This window comes from Hyaena hyaena, unplaced genomic scaffold (genome assembly GCF_003009895.1).
Source record: "Hyaena hyaena isolate Hyena2069 unplaced genomic scaffold, ASM300989v1 scaffold_1515, whole genome shotgun sequence".
In the NCBI taxonomy this organism is placed as follows: Eukaryota; Metazoa; Chordata; class Mammalia; order Carnivora; family Hyaenidae; genus Hyaena; species Hyaena hyaena.
This window is the reverse complement of record NW_024082149.1, coordinates 271,800-284,223: the sequence shown is the minus strand read 5'-3', so window position 1 is coordinate 284,223 and position 12,424 is coordinate 271,800. Positions and strand designations below refer to the sequence as shown.

The 12,424-nt window shown below is 34.4% G+C and overlaps 1 protein-coding gene across 2 annotated transcripts in view; it reads right to left on the bottom strand.

Moving 5' to 3' along the window:
* The window catches only part of METTL25 (methyltransferase like 25), a 100,134-nt gene that overhangs the window by 29,002 nt on the left and 58,708 nt on the right, over positions 1–12,424 (bottom strand). For both annotated transcript variants that reach the window (XM_039223992.1, XM_039223993.1), the window contains exons 6-8: positions 6,333–6,427; positions 4,157–4,186; positions 123–196 (exon numbers count right to left, since the gene is read on the bottom strand). In XM_039223992.1, coding sequence (XP_039079923.1) covers positions 123–196; positions 4,157–4,186; positions 6,333–6,427 — 199 coding nt within the window. The remainder of the gene's footprint in view (positions 1–122; positions 197–4,156; positions 4,187–6,332; positions 6,428–12,424) is intronic.

Genomic DNA, 12,424 nt, shown 5'->3' with positions numbered 1-12,424 from the left:
ATCATGCTCAAATTCAAAGCTTCTTTTAAAAAAAAACAGTGAACTTGAATAAATTCACTTGAATAAAATCACTTCACTTATAAGACAATAGAGTTGTCTCTATTAAAATAAAATCCTCATACCATTTGGTGATGCCATAACATTCTTTAATAATATCCTGAAGGACGGCTCGATAGAAGAGGGATTCAGTAGACAGCTGAAAAAAATGTAGATATATATGAGCACAAGAAACAAATAAAAAACAAATCGAATCAAACTAGAGAGTCAGGAACATAAGTGAATGTTAGAAATTGGACTTTATTACAAAACATAGAGAATACTTTTATAATTTTTCCATTCTAAGTTAAATTGTTACCCTGAGGCTAATACTGAGAAAGCAATTCTACATGAAAATAGAAGAAATTATAAAAGAAATGGTAGTGGATTGGGGAAGAAAAGGCATAATCAAACAAAAATACGCTAATGTTCCAATGGCAGTGCTATTCTGTTACAAATGCAGAAATAAACTTTCGTGATCAGCCAGATCGGCTCTGGATCCTGTAAGAGAGTAGTAAAGGTAGAATACATGCAAAAGAGAAGAGAACGTGGATTTGTCCTAATGGTGGTGGAACAGAGATCGTATCACCTAGGATTCACATCCGGAAAGAGAAGATACTATTCTATCTAAGGACATTCTAAAAATATGTCTGAGGTCCAAAAGATCATAGCATTGGCTGCTGTAGAATTGAAGAGGGCATGTCTTTTGTCCTTCAGGAAGAAAATAGCGTCAGGTGTCTGTGAAGGTTTTCCAAAGCAAAGAAGATATGGCTGAAGAGAAGGGCCCCAGGGAAACATGATAGTTTCGAAAAAGTATAAAAGAAAACAATTCACTGAAACAACAGATGGGGTACTTAAACTAAGAAACTACAAAAGTCATCCAATCTCGGCCTACATCCCCATAGAACTCTTAATATTAACAGTATAAATAAATCCAATACAAAATATTATCAGCAACAAAGTTCCATGCAAAGTTACTAATGGGGAAAAAAAGGGGGGGGGGGAGAAAAGCCAGAGTGGAGGGAAGCCAACAATACTGAACAATTCTGAGAAGGCTAATAAGGTGAAAACTCCAAACTGTGCAATGACCAGTAGTTTTAAAGAGTTCAGTAGACTGTACAAATTCCCTGAGTTATATTTCTGTCACTTCTCCTTCAGAGCATAAAATTGTTATTTTTGTCTGTTTTCAACTAGAATATGTTTGGACTCAGATGGAGTCTAGCATAAAATAAAATTTTGCCTGTGTGCTCAGGCAGAAAACTCTACTGCTCCTCTCCCCATCTGACCTCAAGTTCCTACACTGAGCCGAAGGTGCTGAGGCTACAAAAAAACACAAGTTGGGAGTTGAGGGTCAACCATTATTTCTTGCATCTTCACCTAATGGCACTGACTTCTTAAGTCACCAGAGAATGTCTGACTTGCAGGATCTTGACAGAATACTTGGAAAGGGCATGTGTTATATCTTTTCTAGATGGTGGGTTAGTGGGGAGGGTGATTCTATTTTGAAATAGTGTTAGGAGTATCAAAGTCCCCAGTTCAGCTCCTAAAATAATACACTGAAAGCAGACATACTTGAATACTCACAAGAAATTTGTAACCTTCAAAAGCATACTTCTTATAAAAATCTCTATCTAAATGCATGTCATTGACTTAAGACAAACTCTGATTTCTAAACTTTCTTTCTAGAAAACTGCTCCAAAACATTTCATTCAAAATTTGCCATTTCTGCATGTATTTTTGAATTAGAATTTTTTCATCTTGAGTAATTCTTTTTGTAGTACCAAAAATCTCTATTATCTGTCCCTTCCATTTCCAATATACCTTCAGTTCTCTCACAAAAATGCTGGAATCCTCTGTCTTTATTGACACCTACTGTTCTATTGAAATTTAACGCATTCTGAGAAATAGTATATGAAATAAAATATTAGAATTATAAATAGTTTATAAAATTCTTAACTTTTATTTAGTTGGCTATCGAATACACAGGAACTTTAATTTTACGTGAATTTTATATGAAACTTCTAAAAATAGTCGAGCTGGTATTTGAGCTGAAGAAGCCTAGCTTTGATATCCACATGTCAAACCATGATGCTACTTGTCCTCTTGGACACTTGGGCAGGGATATATAAATTTAATTATATATAAATTATTATATCTATTTATATATAATTAAAAAAATAGTTTTTATTATTTACTTCACTCAGGGGAAAAAAACTCTTAAAAATGAAGCTTTACATTCCTATGCCTTTGAGAAAAATTAAATAAATGGTATCAAGAGAATTTAGAAATGGATGTATATTTGTATTATTATTAAAAACTGGTTAAAGATAACCAAAAAACACCAAGAAATGCATTTAAACAAGAGATCATACAGAAATGCAATGCACAGAGAAACAAAAACAGGATAGAATAAATCATCATTCCTAAGTTATCCCGAGTAAATAAGAGCCTTACAGCTGTTTGCTGAGAGAAAGGCAAGAGAGTTATGTAGTGCCTTCAAACATGCATTCCTGGGATAACTGGGCCTATCCTTTCTGGTAAATACAGATGGGGGTGTGCGGGAAGGGAGTCAACATATCCCCAGCACCCTGCGTCTGACAATTCCAAGAATAAACTGGATGTGGCTCAGAGTTTACTTTCTTTCCTTCACAAATGATAAATCAACCTAATGTGTTAATGCATCTTAAATCGGAGGAAGCAAAAAGCACACGTTTTAAGTATATATCTTAGACATGCATTTTACAGGTCCAGTGGAGAGGGCACTAAGCTGGAAGTCAGTACTCTGCAATTAGTTAAGGGAGTTAGAATGCACTGTTAAATTTCTACTGTGTATCATGTTCTCATGTAAATTTGCAATAATATCCAACTTATAAGATCGACTGTAAACATGAATAAGCACTTCGGAAATTGAAAAACACCACAAGAATGCACAGGGGCATTATGATAAAGGCTCTTTCCTCTTCCAGATCCTAGGGAACCACGGGCTCATATGTAGTATAATCGCAAACCAGCAGTTTGAGACAAAAGCCCATATACCTCAACAATATATCCTAATACCTTTAAAAAATCAGCTTTTATCAATTTTCAAATAGGTACAACAAATGCATTTAAGAAAAATATGTTCTTAGCATTGAGCTTGGACCAGAGTAAGTACTTAGTAAATGATATTATTATCATTTTAAAATTATTATTATTAAGAAAATTCATATTGACATGAATGTTCCTTGAAAAGAAGCAGAAAGAGATTTCTAAAATTTAGGTCCAACAAGATAAATCTTGTGAAAAGCTTAAAAAAAACAGCTAAAAAACTTTTAGTTTAAAAAAAAATTTTTTTTTAATTTTTTTTAATGTTTTATTTATTCCTAGGAGAGAAAGGGAGAGACAGCGTGAGCAGGGGAGGGTCAGAGAGAGAGGGAGTCACAGACTGAAACAGGCTCCAGGCTCTGAGCTGGCAGTCAGCACAGAGCCCGACGCGGGGCTTGAACCCACAAACCGTGAGATCATGACCTGAGCTGAAATCAGACACTTAACTGACTGAGCCACTCAGGTGCCCCTAAAAAAACTTTTAGAAATTCCCAATATGTTTCATCAATCATAAGATAGAGAATAAGACAATTGTATGGATATTTTGGGGATATATTTCACTTCTGTTTATATGTGCAAACCCATTTGGCTATTTCAACTAGTGACTAATCAAGTAAATAAGGAAAAAAGTCAAAAAACAAAATCAATGCAGATATGTTGTTGGACTATAGTTAAAAAATAAATTGAGTGCTATACCTTGCTTATCTTTGCTTGAACTAAGCCCATAAGAGCCTGACAGTCAGCAATAGCAGTCTTTAGAAATATTCATAGACTGCTTAGTATATTACGAAGAAATGAGACATTAGTACAAGAATATAATGTAGAAGTTTTCTTAAAAGTTCTATTTACTCTGCTGAAAGTTGAGTTCTCTTCTAAAGAAAAACTTAGAGAAAATGTATAAATTTGAATATGCAGAGGTGACAAGAATACTAAGGTTTAAGTTCAGGTTTTAAGTTCATCAGGAGGTCAAGTAAGAAGAGAACTTAAGAAAACTACCGTGTCCATCTGCTGTATTACAGTAAACACTCTTACTTACCCCTTGGCCAACTGCAACCCGTTCCAATGCCTTTGGAGAAAAAAACAAGGAGAAAAAAGTAAGACACCGACTGCTGGTATATTTAGTCTTATCTTATAAGACTTATAAACACACTGTATAAGGGCTTATAAAAGTGATATTTAAAAAGATTAATTACGTGATAACATGTAAGTTTACACATTTAAAAGTGTTAATATCACTGAGGAATGTTAACAAGTATAGTTGTGTAATCTAGGATTGATTTATAATAGATGTGTGTCATATGCACAAACACTACACACTCCAATTGTATATACTCCTTGAATTTTAGAAAGAATAAGAAAACAAAAGAAATGAACTAACATGGTCTTGGTTCACTTTTAGCTGTTTAACTGAAACAATCAAATAAATCCAAATTTATTATTATACATGTGTATATAATAAACATGTTTATAAACTACTTTTTAATGTATTGTCTTCTAAATTTTTATAAACATATAGTGTTTGCTTTTATTATATAGGTTATATTGAACAGATTTTATTTGAAAATTCAGTTTAGAAAAGTTATGTATAGTTTTGGTCAGCCTGGTCTGCAAATTTAAATCAAAGTCACATATGATCAAGTGCCCAGAAGAGAAAAAATACATATTTTTACAACTTTATATATAGCTAGTTTTACATTTATATTTATTTAAGATTCAGATGATTTTACAAAGTATTTCCTAATACTTCCACTAAATATGTATTATTTAACATATATGAAAGATACATCTGAAAGATTTATCATAATTTCAATATGGAATAGAGGCTTCTAAAACTTTTATTTTTTAAGACATACATTTCTATACTTATATAGTTTTATAACTGAATTATATAAATATTTCAATATTTACCTTTATTCTTTAAATTTTAATTATAAAATATTTCAAACATAAAGTAGTAAAATATAATAGATGTCCATATACTTCCTGTTCAATTTTAGAATACCCATATTTGCTTCAAATTGCTATTCTTCATAAATAGTATCTGTTAGATATAGCTGAATCACATACTTTTAAAACTGAAAGACAGTTTACAGATTATCCCATGTAAGTACAATTTTTGTAGAGGCACAAGTTCATTGGCAAGGTAAAATAAGTTGTCACAGTTGTATAGCTAGTTAGCAGTGAGCAGGAGGTAAAAACTTGTTCTTTGAACCCTGATTAACTTTACCTGCCCTCATACCATAAAGATTTAGTGAAAAAATGAGTTTGCTGTTTTAGGCGAATCAGATTCCCTAGAAAAGGCTATTTTAATTTCTTGCCTGGAGGGTATAATCCTGCCTGTTGCATTCTGAGAATTAAGTCATTTTAAGAATTACCTGTCACTCTCACACGACCCTGAACAAACATTACTAACAGATATAATGAAAGAACAAGATAATTTCCGAGAAAAGCATTTTAAGAGGACTTAAAAAAATTATTATTTGAGCATAAATAGATTTCTATGATAATTTGAGGATCTGTGACCTAGAACACTGGTGTGCTATTTTTCATATTGCTGTATAATTAGCAGAGAAATAATGGTCATAGAATAATTAATGTATCTTGAGGCTGGTCATCAAACGCATTACTTAATCAATTATATTTGACATTTCTAATGACAAAAAATAACTTACATGCTTTCGTGTGCATCTATTCTTTATAAACTAACATAACACCATGAACAGAGAATACCACAGGTTAAAGTGTTCTATGTCTAGGACACAAGCCAAATCAGGCACATTAAAGGTTTTATTTAATTAAATAGTTACTTCGTATTCCAGGTAACTTATTAATACTTTTCCTATTCTATAAAAAATTAGGAGACCAAATGATCTACTATAAACACACACAAACACACCACAGAACTGTGAATAAAGCACTGAATTAACTCAGTGTTTAATACTTGGTAGTTGGTACATTTCATATGATAATTAAAGTAATTATATATAAAAAATTATATGTAAAAAAGTATAACTATGAATTGTTACCACACTTCATGTAAAGTAGATAATGTTGGAAGGGCAAGTCATTTTTTTCTTAAAATTTGCAATGCACAAAAGCATTAATAACGATGCTCTGCAAAACTTGGCATTTAATTCATGATATTAGCCAACAATAATAAATTCTGTAACATCTGGATAAAGCTCTTAGTCCAGAAAAAAATATAATCATACCAAACATGCTGACATTCTGGCATTACGACCACAGCACCATCTCTCTTCCTTTAAATAATGGCACATTGGAAATCCCCATTTGTCTTGGGTACTTTCTGCAGATGGAGGAAAAATACAGATTATTTAAATATGATTCTTCTGCTTTCAGTTAAAGTAAACAATCTATTGAGAAAGAAAAGCAGTTATTGAGAGAGTCAAACAGTAGTTAAACATGGAGGTAGTAATGTTTAACAGTTCATTCCAATCTGTTAATTGAAAGCATATTAATGTTATGAAAGTGGTTATTTTCAACAACAGCTGTGTTGTGTTTAAGCTCTAGGTCTGATACTAACCAATCTGCCAAAATTATTTTTTCTAAGATTTAGCAAAAGCAATTTAAAATGGAAGTACTCTTTGTGTTCAGTGTAACTATAGGAAATAAGTAATGAGATACTGACCATTTATTGCTGACCTGACTTTAAAAAAATAAAATGTCATTTATTAAATGACATTTGGCAATTTATTACAGAACAATATTAATTCACCCCTAACAATGATGAAGTATCAATTATTTTTTCAGCCACTATATTCACTTTCCAGAAAGAGAACAGCTGTATAAGCTCTTCTTTCTTCATTATATTAACAGGCCACAATATTTTCAATTGTGATTCAATTTGGCTCAACTGCGTATATGGTTTAAGTAACAACAACAAAAATCAACATTTACAGTTTAATCACACATATCTTTTGACCAACTCGTAGAGTTGTGTACACAATTTGTTGATGTTCAAACCCTTAATGCAAATCTATTAATCTTTGAAAAGGAAAAGAAATGAGTTTCTTTTTTAAATTGAAGCCTGTAAAATAAGAGCTTACATTTTATCAAGACTGTGACAATTAAAGAAAAATAAGAAAAATATAATTTTCTATTAAGTTAAAAAGTAAAAATAGAATTAAAACTTTGAAAACATAAAAACTCTTTAAAAGAATATATTTCTGAGGTAGATTCAACTATATTTCTCTGCTATGAAGTATCAGATGACTTTTGATTAAAATAGAGAAAGTTTAAATTGCATGGAGATCATAAGCCTGTGCAAGTGGTTTCTTTTCAGTTCATAAATTAAGATTTATGATAGACCTTATTGATAATCAGATGGAAGATATGGGCCGTCTCCTGGGAATACTAAATAATAATAATGCTAGTGTTTATACAGAACTTAATATTGTGAGGCCCCATTCTAAGTGCTTTAAATGTATTAACTAGCTTTAGTCCCTACAGCAATTCTATGAAGTAGGTACAGTCTTATCCTCATAGTTCCGCTAAGGAAACTAAGCACATGCAGGTTAAGTAAATTGCCTAAGTTGCAAAAATCTCACACATAGTGAGGTAGGATTTAAACCTAGGCAATTGGGACTCCAGAGGCCATGCTCTTAACCACCAAGCTATATAAACAATTTCAATTACAAATCCACAGGACTTGGGGAGACCTTGAAACCTATCCAGGTCCTGGGTATCCATGGACTACTTCCTCTATTTCCTAGATGACCTGAAATAGCAAGTTGAATTTTATTTAAGGCTTTACAATTTTACTGAGATGTGATTACTGCTACATGAAAGAATAACTGTAAAGTTTTTTTTTTCTTATAACCAAAAAGAGAAATATCTAGAGTTTACTGTAAAGGGTAAGGGGCTAGAGAGATGAGTTTGTGCTATTTTATTCAGAATAGTTAGGAAAAACGCTAAGCAATAAAAGAGTTGGGTCTTCCCTGTCACTCACTCCTCCCCCGCACATCCATTCTCTTCTTGTTCACTGTAGACAGGAAAAGATATTAAAGTCATGGTGGGATTAGTCCTGGCAGTCTCTAGAAAGGCAGTGTGTGGTAGGGGGAAGACAAGGGGGGGTATTATTCAGAAGAATGCAGAGTGTTGGGATTCCCAATTGAATTCTAGTAATAAAGGGAAGATGAAGCCAGGAATACATAGGATTCCTGGTATCCCTCTCAATTTTAGATGACACAAACATGGAAGCCAGCAGAAAAGGCTTCTGAGTACATTGGGCTGTCATCAGAAAAATGGAGGCTAGTAAAAAATTGTCTTATTTCAAGCATGTTCATTGATTTGTGCTAATAAAGGTGATGAGGGTAGAGAAAGGTTGTGGTGCTCCTTAGGGCTCATAAAGCTGCTCTTTACTCCCGTAGCAAAGGCCTATAAAAGGGTAATTTTTGTGTATAAGAGAGCTTCCTCTCCAACCCTACCTAACTGTGGTGGCAAAGGGCAGTCTTACTCAATGTATATGGTTCCCTGAAACCCTAGCCAAAACACCGAATATCCTAGGGCAGTTTATAGGAACTGCCAGCCTTGGCTCAGAGTTATGTGAAATCCCATTAGAGCCTCTCTCCTTTGGACACCTGATGGTTGTGGAATCTCCTTGAAGTTTTCTGAATCTACATCACAGTTTCCTCTGTGACTGAGGTCATGGTGGCCTCACAGTTCTCAGTTTTTAACAAAGTGCAAACAACTGATACAGAGGCAAGAAAATCTCAAAGTCAAATGGAGCTTTTCATGTACAGGTTCAATATTATCTTTGGAACCTATTTCACCAACTTCATTCTGACTGCAGTAAAGAATGAGGCTCCCTTCTATGTCCTGAATCAAAGTCACAGAGTTCACTGTTTCTATCATTATATATTTATCTCATATTTAACTGTGTTCAGATATTCAGATCTAGTGAAACTGAGCTTTAATCACCCTTATCAGTTGTTTCCCCTAGGATTACTTTTATGTTATCTTTAAATGATAATTTTGGAATAGATGACGATAGAATTATTTTTTTCTTCTATCCCATTTCTTCTTTGTTGGCTTTAGAAATCCATTCATCGCATAAAAGTAGAGATTCCACTAATTCTTCCTTCTTATGTTAATATTACTATCTACTTAATTAAAGAAGTTTGAACTTTAGAAACATCTTCCATTTTTTTCCTTTAATCCCCTGGTTTTTATATACATATCCTCTTTTGTTGTTGTTGTTGTTGTTTGTTTTTAAATCTTTTTTTCTTTCCTAGTTTATTGTCAGGTTGGTTTCCATATAACACCCAGTGCTCATCCCAACAAGTGCCTTCTCCCATGCCCATCACCCCCCTTCCTCTCTCCTCCACCCCCATCAGCCCTCAGTTTGTTCTCAGCATTCAAGAGTCTCTCATGGTTTGCCTCCCTTCCTCTCCCCAACTATTTTTTCCCTTTCTCCTCCCCCATGGTCCTCTGTTAAATTTCTCCTGTTCCACTTATGAGTGAAAACATATGGTATCTGTCCTTCTCTACCTGACTTATTTCACTCAACATAACACCCTCGAGTTCCATCCATGTTGCTACAAATGGCCAGATTTCATTCTTTTTCATTGCCATGTAGTGTTCCGTTGTATATATAAACCACATCTTCTTGATCCATTCGTCCGTTGATGGACACTTAGGCTCTTTCCATGTTTTAGCTATTGTTGAGAGTGCTGCTATGAACATTGGGGTACACGTGTGCCTATGCATCAGCACTTCTGTATCCCTTGGGTAAATTCCAAGCAGAGCTATTGCTGGGTCATAGGGGAGTTCTATTGTTAATTTTTTGAGGAACCTCCACACTGTTTTCCAGAGGGGCTGCATCAGTTTACATTCCCACCAACAATGTAGGAGGGCACCCATTTCTCCATATCCTTGCCAGCATCTATAGTCTGATTTGTTCATTTTAGCCACTCTGACCGGCATGAGGTGGTATCTCAGTGTGGTTTTGATTTGTATTTCCCTGATGATGAGTGACGCTGAGCATTATACATATCCTCTTAATTATACCTTATTTTCATTTTCAGTCTTCATTAGCTCTTGACTAGGTAAATGCAATACCTACTTACCAATTCTCTTTTTCTCTTTCCTTTAGTCTTGTCCATCCTTTACATTAAGAGTAACATTATCTTTCTAAAATAGACACATTTAACCATATTACTCCAATGGCTCTTGCTTCCATCACCACCAGCATCTATGAGATAAAACCCAATGAGTATTTTTCTTACTGTGAATTTCAGGAGGTTTTGATGCTCCCTCCTTATAACATTCTCTTCCTCTGGTTCCATGATACCATGCTCTTTTATTTGAGGCCTGTTGCTCTTCATGTCCCCTGATAGTTTGTTATTTTCTGTCTATTAAATGTTCATAAGGATTAATCCTACCCCACCCTTTATACTTTTTTGAGGAAAGATTTGCAAACTCAAATGCTTTCAGTTGGTAAATAAGTGTGTGAAGCAGCTAGATAGAATAAAATAGGTATTAATCAATTTTCATGGTAACCAAGTATCACATTTGCCCAGCCTTATTGCTATCTAAAGAACAATTGGAGCATAATACAACTGTCAAAATTGCCAAAAATGGGCCTGTGGGCACTCACTATCAGAGCCAGTGTGCAACCCTTGCTCTAGCTTTGTGATTTCCTGAGGCAGTCTTACCTACACCTCAACATACACTGACAATTCCTAGATCAATTTCCTAGGACAGCAATAACAAATTGCCACACACTTGGTAGCTTAAAACAACAGAAAGGTATTCTCTTACATTTCTATAGGCTAGAAGTTTGAAATTAAGGTACCGGCTGGGCCATGCTCCCTCTGAGGATCTAGGAAAAAATCCTTCCCTTGCCCCTTCTAGGATTAAGTAGTTGCTGGCAATCCTTGGCATTCCATGGCCTGTGGCTGTACCACTCCAGCTTCTGCCTCTGTCTTCATATGGCTGTCTTCCTTCTGGGTCTTTATGTATCCTCTCCTCTTCTTAAGTGGACATTAATTATTGCATTTAGGATCCACCTTATTCCAGTATGGCCTCATGTTAACCAATTACATCTATAAATACTCTATATCTAAATGAGGTCCCATTCTGAGGTTCTGAGTTGACATGACTTTTTGAGAGACACTATTCAACCTGCTCCAATTCCTAAATTATATCTTCAGCCTCTTCTTTAAGATCTTATTCTGATCACCAATAGCCTAACCACCAACTCCAAATGGATATTTCATTGGCACGTGATAATCAACATGTCCAACTTCTAAATAACTGAATGACACAAAATCAGATGTCCTAAAGTTTCCTATTTCAGTGACTAGCATCAACATTTAGTCATTACAAGTCAAAAAATTCGGGAATCTTTTCACTTTCCCATACATAGCTTGTTTTAGAAATTCCAGTTTATTTTCCTCTTAAATATTCCTCAAATCCATTAATATTCTCTATTTCCACCATCCCAAACTACTTGTACTGCTATGAAAGCCTCTTGATTGGTTACCAACACCCATTCTTGCTCCTTATTTCAGTTTCAATACTGCAAAGTGATAGTTTAAAATATAAATCTCATCCGTTTACCTCCCTGCTTAACAGATCCTTCTTTTCCTTTTATGATTAAAAAACAAGAAACAGACACTTAATGATAGAGAACAAACTGACAGTTACCAGAGGGGAGGAGGGTGGAGGGATACGTGAAATAGGTGACAGAGATTAAGGGGGAATATGTTGTGATAAGCATCAGGTGATATATGGAAGTGTTGAATCATTATACTGTACACCTGAAACTAATATTACATTGTATGTTAACTGGGATTTTTAAAAGAAAACTTAAACAAACAAACAAACAAAAAAACACATGAAGACACTGTTCCTTAACATGATCTACTTGTGCCTACCTCTCCAGCTTTGTTTCAGCCTGTTGTACCATTTTCAGTTTTCTAAACTGGCAAAATACCTATCTCAAAGCTTTGGAATTTTCTGTGGTAAGCAACAGATTTCCACATTATACTCCACCATTCTCCTACACCTATATCTTGTAAATAGCCCCTTTGTAAGTAAACTCATTTCAAATTATTCTACTTGATGCAAACCATCCATCTGCCTACTGTTAACTTCCTGACGCAGCAACTTCTTACTTGACACATCCCCAAAAGCAAGGGAATCAAGAGCAAAAATAAACTGTTGGGACCTCATCAAGATTAAAAGCTTCTGCACAGCCAAGGAAACAACCCAGAAAATTAATAGGCAACCAACGGAATGGGAAAAGATAGTTGCAAATGACATATCAGATAAAGGGTTA